This window comes from Gavialis gangeticus, unplaced genomic scaffold (assembly GCF_001723915.1).
Source record: "Gavialis gangeticus isolate Ggan-Ray unplaced genomic scaffold, GavGan_comp1, whole genome shotgun sequence".
Lineage (NCBI taxonomy): Eukaryota > Metazoa > Chordata > Crocodylia > Gavialidae > Gavialis > Gavialis gangeticus.
The window spans coordinates 17985298-18000204 of record NW_017729011.1 but is presented as its reverse complement, the minus strand read 5'-3'; the positions used below and the strand labels follow the sequence as shown (position 1 = coordinate 18000204).

At 45.4% G+C, this 14907-nt stretch overlaps 1 protein-coding gene across 1 annotated transcript in view; it reads right to left on the bottom strand.

Annotated features, from left to right (window-relative positions):
* CFAP77 (cilia and flagella associated protein 77) overlaps window positions 1–14907 on the bottom strand; it is a 96380-nt gene that overhangs the window by 15577 nt on the left and 65896 nt on the right. Inside the window, exons 4-5 of the mRNA XM_019510713.1 lie at window positions 11309–11411; window positions 8800–8901 (exon numbers count right to left, since the gene is read on the bottom strand). Coding sequence (XP_019366258.1) covers window positions 8800–8901; window positions 11309–11411 — 205 coding nt within the window. The remainder of the gene's footprint in view (window positions 1–8799; window positions 8902–11308; window positions 11412–14907) is intronic.

Sequence of the window (14907 nt, the reverse complement as noted above, 5' to 3'; positions counted from 1 at the left end):
ATCTGTCACTTTTTTATAGGATTTCATACATTTCAAGTGCCCTTACGCAAGATATTTTTGTCAATATAAAGTTACAGTGAGAAAAAAAATTCAGCTTTTCCTGTTAGTGATTAAGTCATTAATTTGAAGAGCATCAAGTCATCCAAGGGCAAGAGTTGTATTTATTGGATTTCAGCCAAGAACATCTGCATAAACATATCAGGTAGTGGCTTACAAAAAAAAAAACCCCCCAAAAACCCCAAACTTCTGGATTTTCCCCTGCTCTCCCTTTCACTGATATACATGTGGGATCTGGAAGAACTGCATATAAAGTCAAAGGCACAGTATAGTGGGTACTGAATGGAACGGTGAACATCTGAGAAGTCCCGCTGAGTGCTTAGTGGCACAGTGGAGAAGTGACTAGGTATGGCACGCGTGCGGAGATGGAGCCTGGTGCAAACTGGATCTGTGAGGTTACCAGAACCGTGGACAAGTGAATGACAAGGGTTGTGATCAGTGTTGCTGTACTGAGTGTAATACCAGCCGCTAATGGGCCAAGCTGCTCGAGAAGAAAGGCATTTTCAAGTTTAATGTTGGTGACAGCAATGGGGTGGGAGTCCTGCATCTACCAGCAGAACAAATTTGGCACAGGCAGCAATAAATTCCCTTGCCTTTACCCAACCCCGATCTGGAGAGTTCACGCCTAAAGGGGAAAAAGGTAGTTCAGGGTCCCCTGGCCCATTCAGTGTTTAGTGCCTCTGCTGTACCTTTAGGTTTTCATATCCTGCTTGTCACTGAGGCTTTTAAGCTTCCACCACGGATAGCTGCTAGAACTCAAGGTAGCATTTGCTATGGTTTTCTCTCCACTAGACGCCAGTCTGAGACCTGCCAAACTCATTTTGCTTAGGGCACCCGATGCTGTTGAGTCTTGGTCAGTCAACATTGCAACCTGAGCTGGATTTGAATGGGAAACCTAGTGCTGGGAAGCACTTTTGCCCATTACTTTATTCTTTAAGCCTGCTCCAGGCCCCCAGGAGACGAGTTTTATAACGTTCGGAATTTGTGAAGTTTTTCTGTCCTCCTCATAGCTGTGAAGATAAATGCCATATCTATAAAGCTAGCCTACTGTGTATTCTGTGTATCAAACACTGGTTACTTAAGCACAGTCTAAGGCATTTCTGACAAGGCAACAATAGCAAGATTACATGAGCTGTGCTTGTCAGTTCAGTTCCTTAGACAAAGATAGAGGTGCAGCATTAAGGGAAAAAAAAAACACGTTGGGAGAGAGAGTGTGTGTGTGTGTATGCATGCGTGTTAAACCTCAACTGTTAATTTTTATGAGGGATCAGACTGTGAGCAGATATCAGATCCCCGGTGAGAATCAAATTCTGGAGCCCAGAATTTTGCTGCAAAGTTTATACAGTGGGGATTCCTTAATTACTTTCACTGGAAATTTACCTGACAGTGCTTTCTCAGGTAATGCAAGGCATATTCGAGGAGAGCTGCTCATCTGTTGACAGAGTCTTTGATTTTGTGCTAGGTTGCAAATTAAGTCTTTTGCCAAGGTATCCTAACACTTGCTTGTCAATTGCTTATCGCTTATTCATATAGCATATTGAGCATAGCTTGTTTTATCTGTTTGGGAAAGCAGTACATGTTGACAAATGTGTTGTCCAAAGTTGCTATGGGTTTTTTTTGTTTTTATTTTTTTTAATATATATAATTTTTTTTTGGTCAAGTAAACAAGAATGTTCTCCCTGGAAAGCAGCCTGCCTGCTGATTTTTGAGCTCAAACCTCTACCGAGTAAAGGGAAATGAATGTGTGTCTGTGACACAGAGTGGGTGCACTTGCTGTGATGTGCAAGGGTTGATTCTGCTCTCTTGCCTTGCTGCAGAAGTTGAATAACTCCACTGAAATGGACCATCATTCTGGATTCAGACTAACAGGACTCGGACTAGGCTGGCCAGCGTCGGCCTATTGACATGCCAACTTAATTATTAAGCACTTATGTTATGGCAGCACCAATCAGGATTGGTGCAGTGTTGTGTTTCTTTTGCCACTCCCCTCCCTGAATCTGAAGCGACGGTTCTGGTTAACTCTACACATGGCAAACAATGACCGTCATTCATGCAAAGAACCAGCTGCATTGGGTGAATGAGGAGCATAGGGGACACTGGCAATGGGCCAGGGGCTTGGTCTGCATGTTTCAATGAATGATTTTCCTGAGGGATTGATCCCTGTTTATCCCCTGAGAAGTCGGTCCCAGTCCTCAAAGGACAGACTGTGGGATGGGTGTTCAGGGGCTGTGCAGAGGTGGAATGTCCCTGTATTTTGCAGAATGTAGTGTGTGCACATATGTGACTTATAGATAATCACCTATATACCTGTTCTGTTTTTCAGTGCAGGGGGTTATATCACTTTCCCTGAGCTCATTAGAAATTGGCCTCTTTAATTCCCAGGAAATTTTTAGTGAGAAGTAAAATTGGTTGCAGATAAGAAACCGTTGCACAAGCAAAAAACCCCCAAAATCAAACAGAATCTAGGAGCTGCAATATAACTACAAAGAAAGCAACTGAAAGAGAGAGAGAGAGTGATGTCCTTTCCTTTCTGTGGGTAGGTGGAAGCTTCCTGTTGGGGTAAGCAAGGGGTTAACCTGAGAGCAATTTCTGGTTGTGTCTTGTAAAAAATAAATAAATAAATAAATAAAATTCCACAATTCAGCAACTTTCGCTAATGAACTGCACCTTGGCGTGTCACTGGCTCCCCACTACCCTGTTTATATCAGCAAGCCGGGCAGCGACTGCAGAGCCGGGGGAGCCCAGGAGACTGGAGTCCGGGTTAGCCTTCCACAACGAGACGTTAAGTAAGAACAAGCAGTACCGTGGGTGAAAGCTTGTAAATCAAATGCTTAGCTTAATAGCATGCGCCATTATTCCAAAGCAGTGGGGCTGAAACGGAAATCCAAATGAAAATATAGTCAATTTGTCTATACTTTAGTGGCTGAATGACTATGTAATGTCAGAACCTTGGCGCAGAAGAGAATGGGCAGAGGCAATTAGTGAGAGAGAGCGAAGCTCCTTTGTTTTCTTCCACTCCCCACCCCCAGCAGGCACTAGTTTGCAGCCATGTGTTGGGCCTCGCTGGATCCAGCGTAGACTCCAGTCTAAGGCACTGAAGATCACCGTGAAGCTCTGAGCGAGTGATCCTCTCTGACCTTCGTACGCTTGGAAGATGAATATCATTATCGTTTTGGGTTGTTCTTTCTTTACGAAAGATCCGACTCTACAGGGTACTTTAAAACTGTGGCCTCCTGGTGAAACAAATGCAAGATGAGGCTCAGTGTTTGCCAAGCACTTTGGAGAATATATGCTAAGCCAGGGGCGGGCAACGTGCGGCCCGCGGGCCAGGTGTGGCCCACCAGGCCATTCTATCCGGCCCGCGGGGCCCCTAAAAAAATTTAACATTTATCTGCCCGTGGCTGCCTGTCATGCGGCCCTCGATGGCTTGCCAAAACTCAGTAAGCAGCCCTCCACCCAAAATAATTGCCTGCCCCTGTGCTAAGCCTTGAGTGTGAGCATCAGAGATTGTCTTCATAGATTTCATGGACACTAGGGCTGGAAGGGACCTTGGAAGATCGAGTCCAGGCCCCTGCCCCAGGGCCAGGAGGTCAGCTAGGATCAAATGATCCCAGCAAGATAAACATCCAAATGTTTCTTAAAAGAGTCCAGAGTAGGTGCTTGCAACACTTCTGGAGGGAGTCTATTCCAGGCCTCGGGGGCTCGGACAGTAAAGAAATTTTTCCTTATGTCCAGCCTAAAATGGTCTTGAAGGAGTTTGTGATTGTCTTGAGGAAGCTTTTCATTGTGTGCCCCATCACTGCCACCACTGAGTGGGGCTGTAGTCCTCTTGTTTCCCTCCCCCAAGGGAGGACACATGCTTCCGAAGCATCAGAAGTGAGTAGGGGGACACACTCTTTCTTAACCAAGTTTTCTCGATCGCAGATCTTCAAGTCAGCCTACGGGTATACAACTGCTAAACAACAGCCAGCATCTTGCCTTATGCTACAATTGGGATAAATCCATTGAAAATGATAAAGTCCTGTGCAGACAGACAGATCCCTACTGACAACCATCTTACACAGGCTCAGGAAGACAACAGCATGTTTTTATTGGAAGGGATGTCAACCCTGTAGCAAACATTTTTAAACCTTGTACTTCCCCATCCTGTTGGCTGTGCTTGTGTGAGGGGTATGTCTGTGCACATGTGTGTCTTTGGGGGTGGTAAGTCTCTCTGGCTTTTCAAGAAACCTGAAAGGTTTTGGATTCCTTTTGGTGCAAAGTAGGGGAGACTTTGGGAAATCTCCAACTTCTGTGGGATAGAAAAATCTTCTCGTCTTACCCCAGTGTGCAGCCCCCCATGGCAGAACACACTAAAGCAAGGGATGAACAGCTGTTAGCAGCATCAGCCCCTACCACTGAAGGTGTTTGTTTTAGCCTTCAGTCTATTCTGGTTAGATAATCCTCTTGGAAGATCCTCTCCCTCTCTCCTGACCGTGAAATGGCCCTGTTCGGGGTTCAGGAGAGAAGTTGTCTGATACTAAAGCAATATTTTTAGAAGAGCTTCGCTTTCCAATTGCTTATACAGGTAAATTTGTGTTGACACAAGAAATCTTGAGCTCCTTCTTGTCGGAAAGGTGTTTAATTGTTTCTGGCAGAATTCGGATTCAACATCTGTTTCCTGGGGAAGGACACGTGAGATCATCGATCTCTGACAGGCCCAGCTTTAGGGAAGAGTTCTCCCTTTCGTAATAGGAAGCTTGAGGACCCATCAACCTACAAGTTCTTTATTGGTGAAGAATATAAAGGAGCCTTGAATGTGGAGGTAAGCTTGATTTTTATTTTATTTTTTTGAGTCCACCTGGAGGGAAGAAACCCCTCTCTAATGACAGAGGGAGGCTTGACTTGGGGAATGACCCAGGTAATAACTTGCCAACTATGGTAACATGATGGCAAGCGGCTGAAAACTTCTCCCAATGAAGAGTGCAGGAGTTTCACCCATGACTTCAAAGATGGAAGGCTCAAGTTTTAAAGGCCTGATCCAAAAATGCCTCAAAAGCAGAGAGAGACTTTTCATCGTCTTCACTGGGCTTTGAATCCAGATCCCTAAAGTGCTTATCAGTGGAGTGTGACTGACAACAGGGAAGGGGTTAAAACATGTGCCAATGATTAAATGCAATTACTAATACCATACAGAGGTCATGATTGATGCCTTGTCCCTGAAATGAGACAACAGAAAAGCAGTGATACCTGGTACTGACCGGCTCTGCTAGGTGAATCCTTAAAGGAACAAACAATACAGATGTTTGCCCCAGATGTATTGAGAAAAGGCATGACACCTGCCAGTAGCACAGCACTTCCAACTACCTTGACTTCCAGGGGATCTGCAAAAGATTTTAAAAACTTGTGCTGGGAACTTTTTGCTCCTTTCTGATGGGTAAGGAGAATCTGAAAGGGTTTTGTAGTTCCCCTCATTTCTGTTTCTACCTCAGAAATATTAGGAATGCCTCATCTTGCTTATCTTCTTGCTGGGGGTCTCTAGAGATGTCTTCTGTTTGTAAGCTTTCATACCTTAAACTCAGTAGGAGATGGTTTATATGTTAAGGTGTTAATGCTTTTTCCCCTTCCCTACCATCTTCCAAAACGTTAGAGGGCATTTAGGCTAAACAGGCATTGGGCTGTTTTTCCTTTTCCTTTGACTGGAAACCCCTTTGTGTCTCAGATCCTGATTCAGAAACGTATATAAGTGCGCGCACACAAGCTTCCCCCAGTCAGCAAGGCATCAGCATGTGCTTAGTGGCATGTTACTGAATCTGGGCCTTCACTGCTGAACTTTCACTCTTGGTTTTTATTGCAAGGCCATTGCACTAGTTCTCCAGTCACCAAAGTCTCTTCCAGACTAGACTGGATTTGACCTTTTGAGAACTTCTTCTGAGGGTTAGGGGAGGGGGTCATCAAAAGATTAGCTCTCACACTGCACTTGAAACTCTTGTTCATCACTCACTGGATACTCATGCAAAAAAAAAATAATTTGGAAAGTCATCCCAAGGGTCAACAAGTCTGTTGCCTTCAAAGCAAACTGAATTCCAGAATGGAGCCAATTGGTGGTGGGAGGAACAGGTTGGGCCAGTAGAAAAAAATACAAGGTGTAGAGCAAGGAAGTCTTGAGTTAGGACTCCTGGATCTGTCAGTGACTCCTTGAAGCAAATTCTTTCTTTCTTAGACCTGGCCTCATTTAAAAAATCTACTTCAGGATGAATTTGAGGACTGATCGCTTGTAAAACACTGCCAGGCCCAAGTATCACTGCATTCACGGTGCCTTCCACCAGAGGGTCTCAAGACTTGGTAAAAATCTGAGCTGAACCATACAGCCTTCTCTGCCACCCAACCCACACACCAGGAGATGGATAAAGTGTTGTTATCACCATTTTACAGATGGGGAAACAAACACTGAGCTGGCCACTTTTTAGGTGGTCTTTGGGTGTAGTATGATGATAAATGAAACCAGCCTGCAATGGACAGTACTAGCAGCTTTCCTTTCTGTGCTGTGCCAGATATTTTAGCAAATGCCTATGCAACAAAGCTATCTTGCACCCCAGTTTGAAGTTTGGGTGCATCTGATTTTACCCTGGTGAAAAATGCAAGAAGGGAACTTCCTTGCATGATTCCAATATTGTCCCTTCATGGAAAACAAGGGTGTGAAGGGACCTCAGGAGGTCACCTCTAGTCCATCCCCCTGCTCAAAGCAGGACCAGCCCCAACTACATCATCCTGGCCAGGGCTTTGTCAAGCTGGACCTTTAAAAGCCTCCAAGGATGGAGAGTCCACCCCCTCTCTAGGTAACCCATTCCAGTGCTTCACCACCCTCCTAGCGAGAGAGGTTTTTCTCCAAATTAACTTCCCTTGCTGCAACTTCCCATCCTGACTGGAATTAATAGGGATGGAGAATGTGAACAAACTTCACCCAACTCTTTTTCAAACCCTGATGGATACCAAGGTGCAGTTTGGTTTGGCTACTTTATGTTAACTGAATTGTTTCATCACTACTTACTTGCCTGCTCACAAAGGAAATATATTTTAAGGCCAGGGTCTTGCAAAGCATTGAGTAGCGGTATATGGCATAAGGCATCATGAAACTCCTCATTGCCTAAGTGTGCACCTTCCCTATTCTCTTCCTATTGCTGTATTGAGATGAACAGATTCATGGCTACACAACAGGATGACTTAATTTCTAGCTGCAGAAAATCTGAACCCCAGATGAGTACTGTATTTCGTGATATAAGTTCCAGTATAGATAGACACCCAATCCGATCTACAGCTGAGGAAAGGATAAGCTTCTTCGATTTAATGTTGTAAGAAATGGAAAGATTATGGAAACTCTGTGCCTCTGCAGAAAATTGGCTTCAGCCTCCTCTCCTGGATGCTGCAGATGGAAGGGTCCCGGTAGGCCAAAGCAAGAGCAAAGCAGAGAGAGAAGAGGAAGGAAAAGCAGGGAAGTGGGGTGGCAGATCTGCACTCTCTCAAAAAAAAAAAACCTGGCAACACATGCAGACAAAACAAAAAGCAGAGGAGAGTGGAAAAGAGAAACGGAGAGTCTGAAAAATGAATAGTGATGGAAAGGTCCAGGGTGAGAGGAGCTATAAAGAGGAGGCTCGCCCCAGGATCTCGTGTGACTTACACAATCTGTTTAACAGCGATCGGTCATGTTCTTTCCCTGACACTAGCTGCAGCAGCCGCTCTATGCTGACAGGCAGCTGGGATAAATGATTACTGACATATGCTAATAGGACAGACTTAGGCAGGGCGTAAGAGGAATACATCAAGGTGTTGCAAAACACATTTCTTGGTCAAAACTCTCCAACTTGTTCAAGTACATTAGCTTCAGGGAACTGCAAATCCTCGGCGTTGTTTAAACTGCAGTTAAAAATCAACAGAGTGGCGAAAAATAACCCCCAAACAATGGGCCTGCTCAGAAGGCTGAGAGGTTCTTTGCAGTGGTATCTATCAATGCCAGATGTGATATATATATATATTTTTTGGCCATGCAAACTCCCCACAGGTCTTGGATGCTCTTGGTTTTTCTGCTGTTTCCCCGCCCCCGCCTCAGCCCAGCTCTCTTTTTCCCTTCCTCTGTAAAATGCCCCCTGGCTCTTTACTTGCAGCTTCCCTGTATTTTGCACCACAAACAAAGATACCAGAATTCAAACAAGTGCCCTAGAGTACAACAGGACGCACAGATTAATACCGCAAGATGTTCAGATCCCATGCTAGAACGTGCAATCTTAAGCTTGACTCTGATCTGGATCAATTTAGGTAAGTGTCATGTTCCTGAACAGACCCTCCGTTCAATCTCGAGGAAAATATTGTCAACCAGACAGTTTAGAGAAATGCCGAGAGTGCAGGTTTTCTGGAAGTCTTTAATTCTCAGGGTAGAAATACTTCTTGAACCAAATTAACCCAGCATGGCATGAATTATTGATGGTGCAAACCAACAAGATGGCCTGCTTTGTAAACGGCCATTTTCTCTATAGTAATTCATGACCATTGCAGAAACATCTCTTGCACTTTTTGAGCATCCTAACTTCAAGAGATGATGCTAGTACTAAAGATGCACTCATCTGGTAAGGCCGTTTAAAATGCCCACCTCGGTGATATGATGATTAAAAACCTTCCATCTGGGTTATCTGCTCTTGTTGGGTTTTTTTTAAGCTCCAAGTATTGCATGCGTGTCTATTGTGAACTTTAACTACGCGTCATACGCACCTTCTGAAACTGGGGCAGGTGCCACAGGGAGTCCACTTTCGCAGGTGGTGGGTGCTTCCTGAGAAGGGTGGTACGCGTCTCGCACACTTTCTTCTTTTGCAACTAAAGGCAAAGATGTGTCAAATAACCATGGAAAAAACAAGCCAGCTGTACTGAATGGCTATCGTGTAGGATGAGCTACCACCAAGATGCAGTGGCAATTTTGGAACTTTTTCATGAGAGAATGATCATTGTAGGAATCGCAGCCATTCCCTGATAACAAATCCTTTTTTGGCATGATGGCTTTTAGGGGCAGTCACTGAATACAGGTGATACTGGGCACATCTATATGTGAAATTAGTGCACTGCAATAAACCCTGGTGCACACAGTGCCGGAGCGTATTGCTTCTGGGCACCATGTTTACACGTGCACCTGGGACCACACCATGTTGAGCTGGGTTGGAGCAGCCTCGGCTGGCGGTGGGCACAGGAGGGGGAGTCAGCTTGCCAGCCTGAGGTTGCTCCGACCTGGCTCAACATGCTGTGGAGGAGCTGGCTGGGGCACAAAGGTACTCCAGTGCAGCCCCTGCACCGAAGCACCCTAATGCCCCAGCCGGCCCCATCAGCATCCACATGTGCATTGCTGTGCACTAAATAATGCTGCCACAGGATAGTACTTGTGTTGACTTATGGTGGCATTTATTAGTTTACTGTGGCCTAATAGGGCCACGTGTAGATGCAGAGACTTTTCTGCAGAGCTAATTAGGCAGCTCTGCCATAAATGTCTCGTGTAGATGCACCCACTGACATTTTTTAATTGTTCTGGGTCTTCCTAGCATAATAATTGTTGTTTTATAGGTGACATTTATTAGAGAAAATCTTGCTCAAGAGAATCTTGGGGGCTCACAGGTGCAGCAAGGTGATAAAACTAAGGGGAAGCATTGCTTTATCTGCCACTGAAGTGCCGCCACCTCTGGAGAGCCACTATGGCAGCTGTGCATAACGCAAAATGGAGAATAACCCATCTGAAACTGAATCTCGGGGGATGTAGTTCTGACCTGATCATCATGATGCTAGGAGTTGATGAGGTGTTGTGACCCCAAAAAAACGGTGTTAATGATGGCTGGTGGTTAGGACCTCTGTTTTACAATGCATCCCAAAGGGATGATGACCACCTTCAGCACAAAGTCCAAAACTCTGCTGGAGCGGTGGGTTGCGACAGACTCTGAAGGAAGAGTTCTTGCATCATTTTCCTGCAGTGTGCAGATTTTATTTATTTTTTTTTTATTTTATTTTTGACTGCCCCTCATTTAAGTACTGGGCTGACCTGGCCGTGCTTTGTTTGTAACACCCTATGGGTTCATAGCCTAAGGGACTGGAGATGCTTTTTCATAACCTAAGAGACTGGGTGTAAACATTTTTGGCTGCACCGTGAAACTCGAGGGATTCTGTGTTTCCAAAGTAGAGCCTGATAGGTAGGTTTGTGGCCCTTAATTCAACAGCAGGTGACTGTAGACTTCAGGAATTTGATAACATGGAGGGAAAGAACACAATAGGTGCTCTCCTGGATAAGAAATCAGTCATTAATAGATCTAAATGTTTTCCACCATTCTAGACTGTGCAGCCATAAAATAGCTGCTAATTAAAAACACTGTATTCTTGCACTTTAACTATAAAGCATACTTTGTAACAGCAATAATCTCATTGAAATTGGTCATTACTATATTAGCTTGACTCTTTCATGAGCCATTAACTAATAAACCAGTTGTTGGCTGCTTTTTAAATGCGAGCATAACACTGCTGGCCTTAATAGCCCTGTGTTTCACACACTAACAACTTCTCTAACTGCCGGAGTCTGACAAAGTAACACCTAGATCGAGCCTGGTGCCTTTTATTTCTTGTAAAATGGGTTGGCACATGTTTTAGGATAATCTGTGGTTAGTTTGATTGTGTTTTGGTGAAGCTGCCTAGGTGAGGAATATGATTCCTTGAAGGATCAAGATAAGGTGACTTTAAACCTGATCTGCATTGATCCTATGGCTTCTTTACACTCCTGCAAAACAGACCTTAGTAAAAAATGAGTAGTAGTAGCCCCATTCCTCTTAGCTGCTATGGGGCTTTTCAGTTACCTGGGGCTTTTCAGTTACCCAGGGCACCTTGAGGCAGAGTCTTAAAAATATTTATGCTCTTAAAAATGCAGTGCCCAGCTAAAGGGATTTATAAAAAGACCTGCATAGGTGAGGTGCTCGAGTCTATTCAGATCCAAATATGGATCCTGTTTGATCAGCTAGGGGCTGAGGCTTATTCCTCAGGCCCTACCTTGTGATGGGCAAGGGTGTACATGCCCCGCTCCTTCCAGCCAGAATCATTCATAGATTCATAGATGCCAGGGTCAGAAGGGACCTCACCAGATCATCAAGTCCGACCCCCTGCATACATCCAGCTTGGATACAGCTGTTCAATGACAGACAGCAAGGTTATGCAAGTTTAGGACCAGAAGTGATGAATATCGTATCCAAAGCGCTATTACCTTTTTTTGCTCTGCTTGCCGGGCTGCAGCTGCTGCTCTCTGTTTTTCCACCCAGACTTCTTGGTACCTGTGCTGGAGAAGGTCAAAGATGGGTGTAGAAGGCCTATAAAAACAAGACCGGGGTCAGATCCTTTCCAAGTTTAGCCCCCTTGACCAGACTTGGATTTATCTGCTACTGACGACAAAATGCAAGCAGCGAGTAAGCCACGGGTGAAGCAGCAGTTCTGAGAAACGGGAATTAATTTTGTTTGGAGGGCCCTGCAATAGTTGTTAGGTATTGCACAGGTTCTCCCTGTCCTCCAAGCCCCTAGGTACTTGGCGCTCATCATAGCCAATATAGAGCATCAGCTTTCTAGCACGTTCATCAGCTGAGGACCAGAAAGACTTGTGCCCGCAGCCTGCAAGACTGGGTTGGCCGGGTTTTCTGCAGTGCAGGTCTCTGCTATGGTGAAGGGATCACATGAACACCTCATCCTGGACCCGGCTGAAGTTGGAAGAGACCATGCTCTCTAGCTCTCTGGACTTAAGGCAACCTCGTGGGTAACCCAGGAGCTGAGGGGGAAATGATCAAAAGGCGAAGTGAGCCTTCACATCAGTATCCGAGAGCTCTGAGCCGTGAGCCTGGACCTGACAAGCCTCAAGCAGTCCTGCCTTGCATTGCACTTCAAGCTGACAACACGGTGCTAGTTGCCTGAGAATTAACAAGGGGACATAAAGAGAGTGAGGTCTTGTGACGGGAGACCCTGAGGTCTGTTATTGCTTCCCTGTACCAAGGAAGCTGAGCCAGGCTGTAGAAGGGCTGAGCTGGGGGTGATTCCAGAGCCTGGGAGGATCTCCCAGCTGTCAGAGGCAGAGGAGGACACTGATTAACCTGCATGCCTAGCTTTTTCATATTCCATCACAAAAATGACCCCTTTGTGCACAGGCTGTTAAAGCAAAACCACCTGCCTTCCTGCACTGATAGAGGGAACTGACATTTGAGCAAAGGTTTTTCCCAAAATTTTAGTCACTCGCTGACCTGAACGGCTGCCACTAGAATAGAGAGGAGACTGAATTAGATATGGGAGCTGTACAAAGATGCCATCGGGAATGAATCTCGGCATGAAGATTGTATATCTCCAATCCCTAGCATTTTAGAGTCTCTTTCAGGCTTTTTATGTGATTCCTTGGTTCATTAACAAAAGCAGCAGAAATACAAACAGAACAGGAGGTGAAGAGGTAACATTACGATAGCGCTGATTTTATGTTTTAAATTCAGGTGTAGGAAGGCATAAAGATAGTAATTTGTACAAGAGTCATGTCTATAGGCCCCACGTACAATCCACACTCCTTGGTACCAGCCATTGTACAAACACAAATAAAAGGCAGACGTTGCCCATGAGAACTTGCGGTCAAAATTGAAAAGACAAAGGGGAACAACAAGGACAGATTATTGTGACCATTTTACAGATTTACAGATGAGGAAGTGATTGAAAGGACTCGGTCAAGGCAACGCAGCGGGTCTGTGGCAGTGATGGGCGTCAAGCTCAGATCTTTGGAGCTTCAATGCAGTGTTTTTAAACGGACCTCTCCAACTCTCCAAATATATTCTGCCTCTCTCAAATTATGTTCTTATTGTTGGCAAAGGGACAGGAAACCTTTCTGACCTTCTTGTGGTATCCTGAAATGTTAAGAGGAAAAATACCTGACTTCAATACTGCAACAGCTGCAGTTATTTGATGCAGCTTTGGACCAGGTTTCAGCACAGTTGCTGCTTGCAGCTGGATAGAACGGTGACATGGCTCGGCCACGGAGGAGAGGCTGCGTGTTCGGTGTGCGTGACATGGCTTGGCACCATGCCTGTGCCATGTGGCCTAGGCAAACAGCAGTATAAAAAAGGTAAAAGTGCAGTGGCTTTTCAGCTGCTCTCCTGGCTGTCCAAACCAAGCTGGCATTGCACAACATGGCATGAGGCTAGACTCGGACCTGTGTGCATGTGTCCCCTGATGCCTTTGTGGCAGGCTTGATTTCACCAGCCACAGGGAAAGACGGGGACAGCCACAGGAGGTGCACTAAAGCAGAAAATGCCCTTGCTGCGAGGGCAGCTCGCTGGTTCATCGGCATGCTTCCACAATGTGCCTCCCCACCTCCAGCAGCAAATATTAAACTAAAAATTGGCAAGTCCAGGTAAATGAAGGGGATCTGCTGCTTAATATTTTTCCACATCCTTCTCCCCCAGCCCCTGTCCTTCTGAGGAATTCTTCCACCTCGCCAGCAACCTGTTACAGCATGTCTCTGCCTAGATCTGTAGTGTACAAAGCCTTTTGCTGTCACTAATACAACAGGAATGCTCTGTCTTCCCTGCTGCTGCAGGCCAACTGCTGGATGGCACTTACTGCAAGAAGCTAATGCCATTAGCTAGCAACCAGGGATGCTGTTGCATTCTCCTCCTATGCTGGGAGACTGTATTCTGTTGAGGGAGCACGTCCTCTGGTCTGTGCAACCAATCGTTTCTTCTTGTGCCTCTCAGTTTCCAGCAGGACTCCATCTGCAATCAGTCGCAACCAGCTTTTAAATGCCACTTGTGCCTGGAGAATTTTTTAATAGTGCAGGAGGATGCCAGCAGTGCGTATGCAAATAGTAACTCTTTTATTTCTTGTTCCTTCACCCCTGCGGTGACTTTTATTACTTAATTATTGCCCGCCACATGCTTCAGAAGAGCCTAATCTATGGTCGTGTTTTCTAATGATACTAGATGTGCAATCTAGCAATATATATCCCAGGAGGCCATTCATATCAGAAAAGACATCCTTCTACAAACCTACCATTTCATAGATCACATGCTGCAGGGCTTTTCGAGTGTTTGCTTACAAATCGGCTGCTGATTCTAATGATTCGCCAACTGGTTACTACACAGACGCGATGCTGGAGATTACACTGGCTTGGGCCTAGGTTTTCAATCTCACCCTGCCGAGGAGTTTTTATATTCTAAGCTGTTGATAAGGAATAAAAGAAACGATGCAAAACAGGTCTGGTCCCATCACGTGTCAAGCCTCCTTTATGTGCAAGATCAGGCTCCTGTGGGATTCTTGCCAGCTTCTCTGTGCACATAACTCAGGTCTGGTTAAAAGAAAACCAAATCTACACACAGTAACTTGTTTGCTTGGCTGATCCTCTTCATGCGCTACTTGGATGATCTAGCGGAAACGACAGTCCCCGGAAATATGGCTCATGTACGTTGTCATCAGAAAGTGGCTAATATAACACCAGCATAGGCATCAGATGGGTGCAGGAACAGAAACTCACTGATGGCATTTGCACTGCGGTATATAAGAAGGTTTTATTGGGATGATACTGCAACCGAGTAGTGATCCAGTCCTCTGTTACTCGACATGCCCGTGCCCCTTGGTGCTGGCTCTGATCACCATCTTTGTATCTGAATGGGATGGCTTCCTCTCCTTGCTCATGCAGGCTAGTGTCTTCCCACAGCAGCAACACTCTTCCCCATGGACTAAGTTTCTTCCCTACACTATACCTCACTTTTCTCAGCTGGGATGTAGGACCCAGGTTGAGGGAGAACTTTGTGCTGTCCGTGACTCTGTTATGCATATTTTGTCATT